The following is a 15,628-nucleotide window of genomic DNA, read 5'->3' on the forward strand; positions in this document are numbered from 1 at the left end:
CACTTCATGTCAAATTCCATTTGTATAAATTATGTCTTCTGGATGTGTTGCCATCTTGCTTAAACTAGGCTATATCCACAGACATGACATTTTCCCGTTGACAAGACCGAAAGTGATGGAGTTAGCTTTCAACATTTCATAATCTCATGTTCCTTAACACACATCGCAAAAATCTTTAAAGATTCAGGGACACACAGGAGTTGGCTATTCAGACAAGTGAGAGTACTGAAAAGTTTTCATTGTAGAGAAATGATTTGCTAGAAACCCTTTTTCTTATTCCTCAACTGTAAATAGAAAACTGTGTATTAGTCCTTACTATTCTGTAAGGAAGTTCCAGAGTCAAGGCATTTTGATAAATATTCTGTTCTTCAACTTGATATGATTAGTAAAATGTGCACAACTGCAAGTTCCTCATTTTAATTTCTATATATTGAGAAATACATTAAATATCACAGAACAATGTCCCTGTTTTCAAGACTGTTGACTTTGCGTCTAGAGTTCCAAGCAAAATGAAAGAAAACAACTATATTTAATCACTGTTGACATTTGCTATTTTTTTATTTGTTTTATATTACACAAGTGGGGCACTTTATGGCAATGTGAAGTCCATCAAATACTTTGTATTAACATTAGCCCAAAGGGTCAACTTAAAGTGCATACAGAGGTGCTACTAATGAAAAAAAAAATCCAGTTTTTATACTCCAAGAGCAGCATTTTTATATTGTTTCAGAGTCAGGATCCATTCCTAACACCAATTTATAATGCAGCTGATTTTTATCTAGTAATTTTGTCCATTTGAAAGCAATCAAATTGTTGATCTATTATAGTTTCAGTTTTGTTTACACTGATAGGAAATAGCTCTCCGGGATTTGAGGCAGGAATCCTTTCAAACCTTTCTTGGATTGAGATTTAAGTTCTTCAATGCACAACCTGTCTGCTAAATTCAAACCATGTCTCTTTCTTCATCTTTTTCCCTTTTAAAAGCCAGGAGGCCTGATTCCTATCCATCCTGCAGAGACAATACCATTGGCAAGAGACATTTTTGGACAGCAAGTGAAGAATTTTTCAAAAAAGATTCCTATTCATAAAGTAGTGGGCATAGCACATGACAAAACATTCATTTACAAGAATGTCATTGGCCTCCCAGAATGCTCCCTGTATTGCACTAGGAAGTTTGTGGACCCAAAGGCATTGATGCAAATAAATTAGCTAGAGGCTTATTGTTTGGCATATATATATGCATCAAAGGGGACTTTTTAGAAGATATTGGACATGTTGAATTTCTCCTTTTCCCCCAAAACTTGCAGTAAAAAAAAAATCTATCCCTTTTTGTGATTGGCTACACTATTCTTCATTTTCTTTTAGCAATATTTTTATTTCTCTATATATAACTGGTGCAACATATACTGGTTTCATGAATAATACAATTCTAGTCCCTTTTCAATCAGTCCTATATTTGTAGAAGAGAAGGAGAAACACATTCTGGGGCAAATCATCCTGGATTTTGTTACTTAGTTTGTGACATTCATAACAGAATTTTTAAAAGGATTTCTGCAACTCTGATTTTTTTTTAACCCAGGCATTGAACGATTTGCTCTATTCGGATAATTTTTTTTCTGTATTCTCTTCTTCAAGACAAATGGTCATAAATATATAATTGTGTTGCATTAATGAAATTATGTACACAGTGTAACATAAATAAAGTACACTCTTGAATCACAACTATTGCAATACAGGAAATGCGGTATGTAACATTAAATTCATCACAGTGCTTATCTGCTACTTGCAATCAGGACTAGATTACACAGTGCTTCAATTAACTCAAGTAATTCAAAGTAGTTCTTGATCACTGTTTATCCATGGGAAGAAAATATACAAAAAGTTAACCAAATAAACAATCCAAATGTAAGGGCAACATGTATTGAAACAAACAATTTTTTATCACAACCTGGATCATAAAAATTATACATATTGACCATTCATTGCCATCTGGTATCAATTGTAAGAAGCAGCTATTTATTTGCATGGTGAAGGAACAGTGGGACAGACAGGATCAGCAATTACAAGTAAATTAACAGAAATCTCACTCTGTTGTGCATTTATAATGTAATGTGGGCAATACAGGCATTACTAGCTATAAGTGTCTGAGGTCTACTAAATAACTAGCAAAATTTTAGATTCGTATTACTGTATAACACAATAGGATGTCCCTATTCAATTTCAATCGACTAAAAGCTATTTGCCCACTGACAATGTACTGTACGTCTTTTTACTATACAACTGTAATGAGATGTTACACACAATTTTGAAACAAAAACTAGAAATATACAAGAGTGAAAAGCAATCTCAAAGACCTACTGAGAAAGCAACGGATGCTTCTAATTATCAAAACACATACATGCATACACACAAATATAAGGAAAAATATTGCACAAAATTCAACACTTTTCTTTAATCCAGCACTTTCCCATATCCTAGTTGATCCTTTACTTATATCTGAAATGGGACGAAGGCAGAGCTGAGAGAAGCCATTTAAAAAGGATCAGTATTTCAGTTTGAAAGTTTATTATTAACTTCTGTCTCCTCTCCCTTCCCATTAATACTGATTCTATATTCATGCCTTGCTACATATGGTGCAGTTAATAGCAGGACCCATATTTTTACTAAGCCTGCCCCAATGTCAGTAAGTAGCAAATACTTAACATTAAAATATTTTTCCTGAAACATTATTTCGGATCCTTGAGAAAAACAAGGATTGTTTTGGATATTTTTAATTCCTATTGCTCAATATTTATGGATTCTCAGTCATCCAGGTCATGGTTATTCCAAAGGTGCTTTTTCAAAATTCAACTGTACTTTGATTTCCCCAAAACTTTGGGAAAACATTTCCCAAAACAAAGCCCAGTTACCTTTTGAAAAAGAACTTTTGGGTCTATTGCTCAGAAATTTTATGATATTGAACATAAAAGAGGCACTTAAGCACGTTTACTTAGTTGGATCCCTTACACAGAAGCAACGCTGCTATAAGGTAAAGGGAGGACAGAATATCTATGACAAACACAGAGTGTGGTTGAGGATTGCACCAGACATATTCAGTCCTTGGAAACACAATCCAGCAAGATGAAGTCTTGCATGAAGCAACTTGAAATAATGGGAAAGAGGGAATAACTACACAACTTAACTCTTATTCCCAGATTGAAAGAGTTATGAGATCTTGGATAGAAGGAAGCACCACTGGAATTTTCTTTCACGGGCAGCTATCTTTTTAAGTTTATGTAAAAACTTTAGCGTTTGTTCGCTTGGGGGAGGAAAAGAAATGGCTCCTAGTAACATCAAACTATATTAAAATGAAGAGGAAAAAGTGCTAAAACAAGATATCTAAGATTATTTACCTTCCTGCAGGGGCGAATTTAAGGAGCGATGTATTCTTTTAAAAGAGCTTTAAAATTGTTATTTTTTTCTTTGATAAAATGAACAGTACACCTATCAAAGCCAGCCAATGTCTTTTGAATTAAAGCCTGATCTAGTTCTTCTCAAGGTATGTCCTCCAGACATATGGGAATAGGACTCTGTCCATCCCCAGCCATCGTGAGGCAATTCAGGGGTGGGTTCCTCCCAGTTCCGACCAGATCACCCGAACTGTTAGCGACCCACTGCTGACCTAAGATTGGCATCGTGGATCCGATTCTGTTGGCACCGGTTTGTGCATCCTGCCATCTTTTTTTCTGAATTTTCAGCGAATTTTCCTGTGTTTGGATGGCTTCTGCTAGTTCTCTGCTGGGGAAAAAAAGCCTTCTCTTCTACCCCTGGGTTAATACTGACCTTTATTTCTTCACCCAAAACACAGCTAAGCAGCTCCTCAGCTGTGTTTCAGGATGAATATACTGTTGAGCATGCAGAGAAGTGAAACTGACCGAGGGGACACACGTGCATGCAAGCTGAGCAAGCGCATGCATACAAAACATTGCGATGCGCACCAGTGGCGAAGGTAAGTGGAACCCACCCCTGGTTGTATGCTGTAGTCCTTATATTTTCTATAGTAACAAATTAGGAGGACAGTCACACATCTTATTCTTTTTTCTCCTTGAATTATACCAAGGATTGGCAGCTGGGCTCCCTGAAATGATGCTGACAAGCTGCCAATGACATACTGTTCTAATTCTTTAACTAAGTAGATGCCTGAGTGGAAGCCAGTTATGAAATGAATACTAATATTAGAAAGAGATTACACAAATCAACACACACTTTTCACCCAACTGGCAACTAACATTAATATTTTTCATTCCCTGCTCAATACAGCCTAGTAAACTATGGAAAGGATGACTAAAAGGAGATATTTGTTTTGTTTATATAATTTATCTAATGCAACTTAACTATAATAATTTAAGCACTGCTAAAACAATGTTAATGGATCTTTTGATGGATTTATCTAGTCTAGCTATGAAAATTAACATTTTCAAAGGTGCTCATCAGTGCAAGCCGTCTATTCAATCAATTGGAAAATCACTGTTGACATCTCTGAGAGCAAAGTTAGATAGTACTGACAGTTTTTGATAATCTAACTCACAGCAATCAAAAAGTGGTAATATCACTTTTTGAAATGTTAGGGAAATATTTAAAAAGTCAGTTTGAAAAAAAAAATACTTCCCTTTTTCACTATTCTACTATTCATCAAAGTGGGTCTCATTACAACACATTACTCCATGTAATTCTCTGTGCATAGAGGTACCTGAACAAATATTTTTCCAGTTTAAGCCATTTTAATTTCTGCCATAGAGCAAAAGCCGATCAGGGCATAGGACATGTATCTGAGAGTTTGGAAAGTGATAGCAAAGCAATCTCTCATCCATTAGATGCATAACGAACTCTGAACTAAAGTAGTTGATTTTTCAAAATAATCTTTTCTATTCTTGGAAAAAGACATTAGTTAAGGAAAACCGTTGGTGCAATTATTCTATATGCTGCTTAGGACTTTTGATTTGGGGATAGGATAATCATCTAAACAGATTTCCCTTTTGCATATCTGATAAAATCCATGGTGGGTATAAAGCAACTAACAGTGATTTTATATCACCTATTAAAAGTACATTTGAATAGCCAACTAATTACCTGACTGAACAATACATTATTTGTTCTAAATATGAAAAAGCCAACTATTGCCCTCCAGATGTTATGAACTACAAACATCCTTTGTCTTTCCCACTAGCCATGCTGGTGGTCTGATGGAAGCTGAAGTCCAAGACAATACTAGGCTGTCCATTTTCTAGACCAGTGATGGTGAACCTTTTTTTCCTTGGGTACTGAAAGAGCGTGCACGTGTGCTATTGCTATGGGTGCCCACACCCATAATTCAATGCCTGGAGAGGGTGAAAACAGCTTCCTCTGCCCCCCGGAGGCCGGAAATGGACTGTTTCCCAACTTCTGGTTGGTCTAGTAGGCTCGTGTTTCACCCTTCCCAGGCTCCAAAGGCTTCCCTGGAGCCGGGGGAGGGTAAAAATGCCCTCTCACATCTCCCTGGAAGCTCTCTGGAAGCCAAAAAACACCCTCCCAGAGCCTCTGTGAGCCAAAAATCAGCTGACCAGCACACATGTTGGAGCTAGGTTAGGGCAACGGCTCACATGTCAGCAGATATGGCTCCGTATGCCATCTGTGGCACCTGTGCCAGAGGTCCACTATCACTGTTCTAGACAGACTAATTGTATTGAATAAATAAGCTAAATGTCAGTAAATAATCCAATATTTTACAGAAAGAATCACATGATCAATAGAAATAATTGCTGGGATTCCTGAGAAATATTTTTAAAATATTTTTTTTAAAAAAACCTCACCATATTAAAAACAGAAATTTAAATTTCCCCAAAACAGTGAATATGAAATAGGTAAAATCAGCCATATATGGGAAGTTAATATTTTTGTCACTATAGAAAAATTACTTATGTGGCCTATACAGAGAATTTTTAGACAATAACTGATGGCAAACAGAGTAGCTGCTAGCTGAAAGTTTTAGAAACTGCTATTCTGATCCTTTGGAAGTATTTTGTCCTTTTGTTAATAATAAAAAGAGTTGGCAAGTATCGCAGCACACATTTGTAAGGCACAATTGTTACCATTGGAAAAAATGACAACTATAATAAAATCTGGCATAGGAGTTAAATTCAAGGACCAAAGAAAGTTACATTTCAAAAAGTTCATTAAGAAGACTCATCAATACAGAACTCCATATAGATGGAATCCCAAGTCACATTCACTAACCATGAAAGTCACTGAAAACCTGTGAACTTTTTCGCTCTTCCCCCACCTCCACATAAAGTTGTTGTGTAAGATTCACAAAGATATCCATGCAGGATTTAACCTTTAAAAAAAAAAAAACCAGAACTTTATAATTGCTGTGGAAAGTTTGCATATGCATAGTTTTTCTTCTTTTTTTAAAATGAAACTTGTATATGAGACATATTTTGGAACAAACCTTTGGACTTGGAGAACGAATAAATGGTACAGTACAATGGAGAAAAAAACCTTGCATTCCAGAAAATAGGTGCTGGGGGGAAAAAGAACTGTTTCTACATTCAATTGATCTTTCTATAACAGAGGTCCCCAACTCCCAGGCAGTGGCCCAAGTACAACTCCATTTGTGTGAATGGTGGGCTCACGCACATGGACGAAGCTCCATTTGCATGAATGGTGGTCATATGTGAAAAACTCAATTTGTGTGAGCTTGTGCAAATGGAACTGTGTGCATCTGCATGTATGCCTGCCTCTCACACAGAACCACTTCCTCTCTCCCACCACTGGACTGCCAAGCTGGAAAGATTGGGGACCGCTATTCTAAAAGACTGTCAGCTGTTTTATACATATATCTAGAAACCACTTCTGACAATTTTCAAAATATTTGATCTAATGAAAAATTTGAAGGAGCTTTTAAACATTGATATATGTATACCAGATGATTGATATATGTATATCAGATGATTGATTGACCCTGCCCCTTCTCCAAAATATTACATCTTTCAAAGGTTCATTCCGTTAAAATTCCACTGTGGTCAAAATATGTATTTCAGGAAAACTAAAATGTAGAAGATATTCAGTGAATAAGTTCTAAAAGCAGTTGTAAACTTTTTGCTGCATTTAACCATCCCTTCCTTTTCACTTATCAGCAAAAATATGTAAACACACACACACACACACACACACGTGTGTGTGTGTGTGTGTGTGTGTGTATAAAGTACCATTTTTTCAGAATCTGGAAGACAGGCATTGTCTGCTAAAAATTAAAAGCCATATGTCTTATAATAAATCCCAAGCATCATTATCACTTGGTGTTATTTCAAGTGGCACAAACTGATAGGTAGTACTTGACAATGTCAGCACATTTAACAAAGTTCTCACAAGTTTACTAAAATCACTGCATAAATAATATTATACTGGTGTTCATTTGTAAACTTAAGAGTTCCATTGTTTGGTAAATGGTCTGCATTTCTTTTTACTCAAGCACATTTGCAGCCATGAAATAATGATGGTATTTTTTGCAAGTATTTATAGTTCAGCCTTTAAGGTATTTAAATCTGCTCTTCTCAGTTTAAGGCCTTCAGATCCCGTATGAAGTTCCAGAATAGTTATGCTACATTTCTTGGTTTCTGTTATAGAAGGATAAATGTGTCTGATACATTTCTTTTTGCATATAGGGAAAGGAAATGATTAAAAACTGTTTCATGACACAGACCAGCTGTGGCTTAAATGTGAAATCAAGCTAGTACCATGATTCTAGAATGCTTTAGTTAATAATGCATGTTATCTGAACTCAGTATTGCATATACAGACTTGCAGTGACTTTTTATGCATGGCAGCTGGAAATACAACTGGAAATGTCCAGGATGAAGTTGTAACTGACTGCATGCTAAACATGTTTTGTAAACACATTTTTTAAGATTTTTTTTTATCCCGTCTTTATAAATAACTCAATAACATACTTAATACTCCTTTCTCCTCTTATTGCTCCACAATAACAACCTTGTGAGGTGGGTTGGGCTGAGAAAGAGAATGACTGACCTCAAATCCCCCAGCTGGCTTTTAAAGCTAAGATGGGACTAGTGCTCAGTCTACTGGTTTCTAGTCTGGTGCCTTAACCAGGAAACCAAACTGGTTCTCTTATACAGCCCCATCCCAAATGCAAGCTTGTGAACTGAAGTGTAGCAAATATATTCAAAGGAGATAGACTCAAAATAAAAGGATAAAAACACAAAAATAAGGCCAACTAAAACTAAATATTAAAAAACCTGAAGATCTCTTATTTCCTTTATTATATCCTGAGTTGTTTTCCTTTAGTCATTTACCACGCAAGTAACTTCTCAAATAAATAAATATTCCTTACGTTTCATTACTACTGCTGTTGGAAAATCTGTCCCCTGAAATGTTTAAACCTTGACCGAATGCAGAAGACAGTTTACATAATGACACCACTTCTTGAAGAAGCCCACCCTCTTCAAGAATTTCATTTCCATCTTGGGTTTCCCTTTCCCACGGAACGAGGAAAGATGGATTTTGACTCAAACTTGGTGACTTCTCATCTGCAGAGGTCCTGCTTAGTGTTTCATCCCACTTACTCTTCATTTGCAAAGTTTGCAGAGAATGTTCCTGCATAGTTTCTTGGGTTGAATCTGGAGATCTTAGATGATTATTAGGGGAGGTCAAGTCATCAGCACTGGAGGTAAGATTAGGTTTTTCTTTATTTAGCGCAAAAACAGATTCTCTATAACCACTAGAAGAAACATGTTTCCTGGGTGATTGAGAAAGCTTCTTCTCAGTGAGGATGCTGTCATCTTGTCGCTGATTCCAAGTAGCCAGGTCAGATGTCCAACCGCTACAGAGTAGAGCAAGATTGCTCTCACTTGGAGTGTTGGATTTATTCTGAAATAAAAAAGAGAATGTGCAGCCTATCAGAATTCTTCCCCTTGATATCTTTAAATAACAATTTCACAGTATTTTTAACCTGAAAAAAATAGCATACAAACATTACACTAAATTTTAAAACATCTTAATTAATCTGCCTGTTTTTATTCAGCTGAATGAATCAAGAATAAATTATGTAACATTTATTTCCTTACAGAACAATCTTCCAAATTTTGATTTCTACTTCTATCCCCACAAAAGTTTTAAAGCTGAGCTAATTACATTTCAGGATGTAAAAATATTTTAGGTCAGAAGTGTCAAACTCATGGGCCATACCTCCATTTTAACAAAAGGGGGGGGGGAAGTCATGATAGGAGTCGACCTGGCGCAGTGGGTAGAGTGCAGTATTGCAGGCTGCTAGATCTGCGGGTCAGTGGTTCAGATCTCATCATCAGCTCAAGGTTGACTCAGCCTTCCATCCTTCTGAGGTGGGTAAAATAAGGACCTCGAGTATGGGGGCAATATGCTGGATCTGTTTAAAAAAAGTGCTATTGCTAACATGAGTCTAAAGAAAAGGGCGGCATTAAAAAAAATTCAAATAAATAAACATGTCACATGACAACAATGTGACATCGCAATTTCGACACCCCTATTCTACATCATAAAGAACTGAAATTAAGTCAATGTTGTAAAATTTAGATGTTCTGTTTATCTATAATCACAGTATTTTGGTCTGATCAGATCAGCCCTGTCAAACTGCTGGTCCATGGGCTGGATACATCATATGCAGGCCACGCCCTACCCAGGTATCAAAGGCAAAAAAAATCACAATACGCCATGTGATGCAATCGAGTTCAACACCCATGGATTAGAACTTAGAGAAACGTGGAAGCTCCTTATGCTAATATGGCTTCCAAAGCTGACATATAGCAGAAAGAAAACTATTCAAGCAGGAACAAAAGATCAGCTTCTAATTAACAAGATTTTGAAAAACTTTAAGAGAAGGAAGATCAATTTGAACAGTTTAGATAGATTACAAGAAGGTATTCAATTCCCTGCCATATTTGGACAGGGAGTCACTACTCACAGTCACTCATGCCCTCATCACTTCAAGGCTCGACTACTGTAACGCTCTCTATATGGGGCTACCTTTGAAAAGTGTTCGGAAACTTCAGATCGTGCAGAATGCAGCTGCGAGAGCAATCATGGGCTTTCCCAAATATGCCCATGTTACTCCAACACTCCGCAGTCTGCATTGGTTGCCGATCAGTTTTCGGTCACAATTCAAAGTGTTGGTTATGACCTATAAAGCCCTTCATGGCACCGGACCAGATTTCCTCAGGGACCGCCTTCTGCCGCACGAATCCCAGCGACCAGTTAGGTCCCACAGAGTGGGTCTTCTCCGGGTCCCATCAACCAAACAATGTCTCTTGGTGGGATCGAGAGGAAGAGCCTTCTCTGTGACGGCCCCGACCCTCTGGAACCAACTCCCCCCAGAGATTAGAATTTCCCCCACCCTCCTTGCCTTTCGTAAACTGCTTAAAACCCACCTTTGCCGCCAGGCATAGGGGAACTGAGATACACTTTCCCCCTAGGCCTTTACAATTTTATGCATGGCATGTTTGTATGTATGATTGGTTTTTATATAATGGGTTTTTGTTTTTAGTATTGGATTTTGTTATATACTGTTTTACTGCTGTTGTTAGCCGCCCCGAGTCTTAAACAAATCCAATAAATAAATAAGTGGAAGGTACAGAAATTCGAAGGTTTGACAGACAGACATGCCTAGAAATAACATCAGAAACATTGTGCAAATATCAATGGCACAATGGAAGAGACAATTGCTGTTCAATGGTAATAGACTGGGAGAGGTTACTATCATGAAAGGAATCTTTCAAAGAGACTCCTTACACCGCTACTGTTTGTTATTGATTGCTCTGTCAACAATGCTGAACAATTCAGGCTTGGCTATTAAGCATGAAAAACATAATAGAAAATGGAGAAGCTAAAGTGCTCTGGAACATTAGAATTCAAACAGACAAGGATCTGCCACACAACACCCCTGCCATAATTATCATTAAGAAAGAAAAAAAGTCTGGATAATGTAGATTGCAATAACTGGAGATAGCAGAGTAGAAGTAAAAGAACCAGTGTGTGTGTTTGTGTGTGTCACAATATATAAAGACCTGCAAACAAAAGTAGCATGACTATGACAATAGAAAGCAAGGCTAAGACTACAGGTGATATTTGAAAAATTAGAATATCGTGCAAAAGTTCATTTATTTCAGTAATGCAAATTAAAAGGCAAGATAGTTCAAGCTGTGATTTGTCATAATTATGATGATTATGGGGTACAGATCATGAAAACCCCAAATCCACAATCTCAGAAAATTAGAATAAAACAAGCATTGTTCATAGAACAACATCGGACTTCTGAAAATGCATATATGCATGCATATGTGTTCACAACTTGGTTTGGGCCCCTTCCGCAGCAATTACTGCCTCAATGCAGCGTGGCATGGAAGCTATGGCACTGCTGAGGTGTTATGGAAGACCAGGATGCTTCAATAGCGGCCTTCAGCTTTTCTGCATTGTTCGGTCTTTCTTTGGGCAATGCCCCATAGATTCTCTATGGGGTTCAGGTGAGGTGAGTTTGCTGGCCAATCAAGCACAGTAATCCTACGGTCATTGAACCAGGTTTTGGTGCTTTTGGCAGTGTGGGCAGATGCCAAGTCCTGCTGGAAAATTGAAGTCAGCCTCCCCATAGCTTGGCTGCAGAAAGAAGCATGAAGTGCTCCAAAATCTCACATTAGACAGATACGTTGACCCTGGACTTAATGAAGCACAATGGACCAACATCAATAGATGACATGGCTCCCCAAATCAACACAGACTGTGGAAATTTCACACTGGACTTCAAGCATCTTGCTATGTGTGTCTCTCCATTCTTCTGTCCTTGGTTTCTAAATGAGATGCAAAAGTTTCCACAGCCTGTGTTGATTTGGGGAGCCATGTCATCTGCTGGTCTGATTGAAAGAAGGATAATGAACACATTTTGGAAAGTGCAGCCTGTTTTTGCTTGACAAGGAAAATGTAGGCCTAATTTCTGTTCTTCAGCAGATCATCAGAAATGTACAAATGTGAGTAATATTATTTAAATAAACTTGGATTAGGATTTTTTGCTATGAAATGTGGATTTGAAAGTTGGTTGCTAAATGTGATCAGAGGGACGGATAATGAAAGTAAAACATTCGTGAGAATAAATGGAATATTTAGCAATTAGTTAACAATTTAAGCAGAGTAAAGCAGAAAGTGTCATGCCCACCTCGATTTTTCAATATTACCGCTTATCATAAACATAGAAGAGTGCTAGTTCAGGATATGTGTGTATCTATACTATGTATATACAATGCATATATGTATATTGTAAACAATTTTTTTCAGCTGAGAAATAAAAAATGTTTGCAGAAACTATTAGAATGGATTGCATGATATAACATATAACATGCATATACACTTGAAAATCTGTGCATGAAATCCTGTGCATGAAATTAGTTGCATTTGACAGGAAAAAATTGAATAAATGGTTACAAATTACATGATTTAATGGCAGAGGAATTAATTATTTTATTGCTGTCTTGGACTATACCAAAACGAAGTACTAAAATAAGTGGCTTATAAAGGGTTAGAGAGCAGAATGGGTCAAAAAAATCAGAAAGGTATACTGGCCATAAAAGCCAATGCTACATAGAAGTTATTTCAGATTTAAGACAGAGACAAGATAAAACAACTAACCTTTGACTTGTAGTCAATGTCATCCATTGATCGAAAAAAGTCCAAGCTTTTTGCCCCCGAGAGCTTCCCTTGATCGGAACTATGTGTGCTCAGTGTATCCAAAATCTCTCCCAGCAGGTCCATTTCTCCAGGAGGAACAGACGTTTTGGTTAATTCCCCAGAGTCGTCACTGTCATACAAATAGTAAGATGTTTCCTCACTGTCTTCCGATGACAATCTAAAGGAAAAATATAAAGTCTTTTCACTACCCTGGTATTTTATGACAAAGAATCTAAATGTTTGTGAAGCTTAAGTTGACAGTTATTACAAAAATCTATTTTGGCAAGTAAGCTTCATGGTGTTTGTATTTGTTATGGGGGCGGGGGCAAAAGAACCATAATTATTTAGCTTTCTGGCTTTGGCCAGCAGCAGTGAGAAATAGCTACTTGTGAAATTGTCTTTTCCAGTAACCTAGAAGGTGGAGTGGGAGAGATAAATTATACCCATTTTTGTCCTCAGGTTGAGAAGAAAAACTGCAGGGAGATTTTTTTTTAAAAAAAAAATATTGCATACCTGTAATGCATTGTGGCAATGCCTTAGTGTATAAGCTTTTCTGTGTGTGAAAATCTTACATTAAAAAACACAATTCAAGAATGAGCTCTTTCAAAACCTTGCATTTGCAAGTCCTGTTTGACAGGATTTTCAAATCCATGTGGATGGGATTGATTTTGGTAGGATCTATCTTTTATTAGTATTTCCTAAGCTTTTGATAGCTGAAATGTAATTTGTTCCGAATTTAAGAACATTATTTTCGAAGATAGTTTTAATTTTAATAAGTTGCCCAAATTTGAAAGGTATGTAGCCTTTGTTTATTTTTGAACTGCTGCTGTTACTTTATAATTTATAATTTGATAGCAATATTCTGACTCCATTGAGTCAACATTCAAATGTAAAAATATATATTTGTATGTTTCAATCTAGATACCCTTTCAAATGTGTGGACTTCATTCCCAAAGCAGTATGACCACTAACTGAGAAACTGGATTTCAATCCGCACATCTGGAGAGAGCTAAACTGATTAAGGCTGGTATATAGGATTGCATCTAAGTATACTTGGTGCAGACATGCAGGAACAGCAGAAATAGCACTAATCAGGAAATCGTATACAGATGCAGTGGAAAGCCTTCTTTTAACATATTATTGAATTCAGGGTTATAGATAGATAGATAGATAGATAGATAGATAGATAGATAGATAGATAGATAGATAGATAGATAGATAGATAGATATCCTAGTCTCCCTAAATTCAGCAAAAACATGTGACATGTACAGAATATAGTTGTCGGCTATGAATAAATTAACTGCCTTGGAAATGGCCCTGGGTTGGGCTGAGAGGCAAAAAAAAGAGAGGGGGGGGGAGCTGTGATATTCCTTCAATATACCAGGGTAATTCGACACAAATAACATGTAACCCTTCCCTGGTACAGAGCTGAAGGGATTGGATACTGTAGCCTAGAGGTTAATTCTCTGCCTTACAAGGCAAAGGTTTGCATATTCAAGTCCCAGTGAGCTGATGAGGACAAAATAAGGCCGAAATAGATCTATCCTAGTCTTGAGAGCGGCACCAAGGCCTGACCAGTTTCCTGCCATTCCCCCTTTAATCCCGGCCATCTGGGCTGCCAGAGGAGCCTTTTGGTGGCAGTTAAGGAGGCTTTGGCAGTCCAGAGTGAACACTTGGACAAGGAATAAACCTCTGCCAGTGCCCAGAGAAAATAAATGCTCCCTTAGCTCTGGGCAGCTGAGGAGTCACCACAGTGAAAGAAAAGTGCCGGCTACAAAGCGAGCAAGCGAGAGGAGAGGGGAGCCCTTCAGCATACAAAGGAAGAGGCATCAGAAGGAAGGGGCATCAGGTAGCAGCAGCAACAGCCAGTGTATGGGAGATAGAGTGTATGGGAGGCAGCCTCACGCCGGGTGTATTGGAGGTGCATGCTCCTCCTCTCCACCTCAGAGTCCCTCTTTTCTTTTTAAGCCTTAAAGTTTTGGATTTTTTTGATTCCCCTCACCTCACCTTCTTCCTTTGACAGTGACTTTCCTCTTCCTCTTCTTCCTCCCCCTCCTCCCCCCACCCAAATTCCAAGCTTTTATTTCTTTCCTAATGGGTTTGCACACATTATTTGCTTTTACATTGATTCCTATGGGAAAAATTGCTTCTACTTAAGAACATTTCTACTTACGAACCTGGTCACAGAACGAATTAAGTTCTTAAGTAGAGGTACCACTGTATATATAAAACCCTGAATGCAACAAGTTGCAGTCATACAGTCATAAGTGGGAGGAAATGGATGATAGGAATGATGAGAAAAAACTAGTAGTAATAGTAGTGCAGACTTAGTAAATAGTTTGACAGTGTTGAGGGAATTATTTGTTTAGCAGGTGATGGCGTTCAGGAAAAAACTATTCTTGTGTCTACTTGTCTTGGTGTGCAGTGCTCTGTAGCGACGTTTTGAGGGTAGGAGCTGAAACAGTTTATGTCCAGGATATGAGGGGAGGAGATGGAGATAGAAATGATGAAAAAAAGTAGTGCCAATTTAGTAAATAGTTTGACAGTGTTGAAGGGATTATTTGTTTAGCAAAATGATGGCGCTCGGGAAAAAACTGTTCTTGTGTCTAGTTGTCTTGATGCCCTATAGCGACATTTTGAGGGTCTTTCTTACTTAGTAACTGTGGTAATTTGCTTAGCAATCCTGGTAAAAAGGTCATAAAATTAGGCACAACTCACTAAACTATCACTTTGCTTAACCATGGAAATTTTGTTTCCAATTGTGGTTGTAAGAAAATGATTTTATTTTCTTTATTTTCATACCAAGCTGTATCACTACTAAGTCTGTTGTTTCCCTTTCTGTTATTTGTGCTGTTTTCTCCAAAATTTAAGGTACTGTTCAGGATTCTTCTGTCTACTTTGCCTCTG

At 37.5% G+C, this 15,628-nt stretch overlaps 1 protein-coding gene across 1 annotated transcript in view; it reads right to left on the minus strand.

Annotated features, from left to right (window-relative positions):
• Positions 1-533: 533 nt before the first annotated feature.
• The window catches only part of DENND1B (DENN domain containing 1B), a 234,348-nt gene continuing 219,253 nt past the window's right edge, over positions 534-15,628 (minus strand). Inside the window, exons 21-23 of the mRNA XM_070746382.1 lie at positions 12,682-12,898; positions 8,369-8,904; positions 534-6,352 (exon numbers count right to left, since the gene is read on the minus strand). Of these exons, the coding sequence (XP_070602483.1) occupies positions 6,325-6,352; positions 8,369-8,904; positions 12,682-12,898 (781 nt within the window). The 3' untranslated portion in view covers positions 534-6,324. The remainder of the gene's footprint in view (positions 6,353-8,368; positions 8,905-12,681; positions 12,899-15,628) is intronic.

The sequence above is a fragment of the Erythrolamprus reginae genome, chromosome 3, assembly GCF_031021105.1.
Source record: "Erythrolamprus reginae isolate rEryReg1 chromosome 3, rEryReg1.hap1, whole genome shotgun sequence".
Taxonomy (NCBI): domain Eukaryota; kingdom Metazoa; phylum Chordata; class Lepidosauria; order Squamata; family Dipsadidae; genus Erythrolamprus; species Erythrolamprus reginae.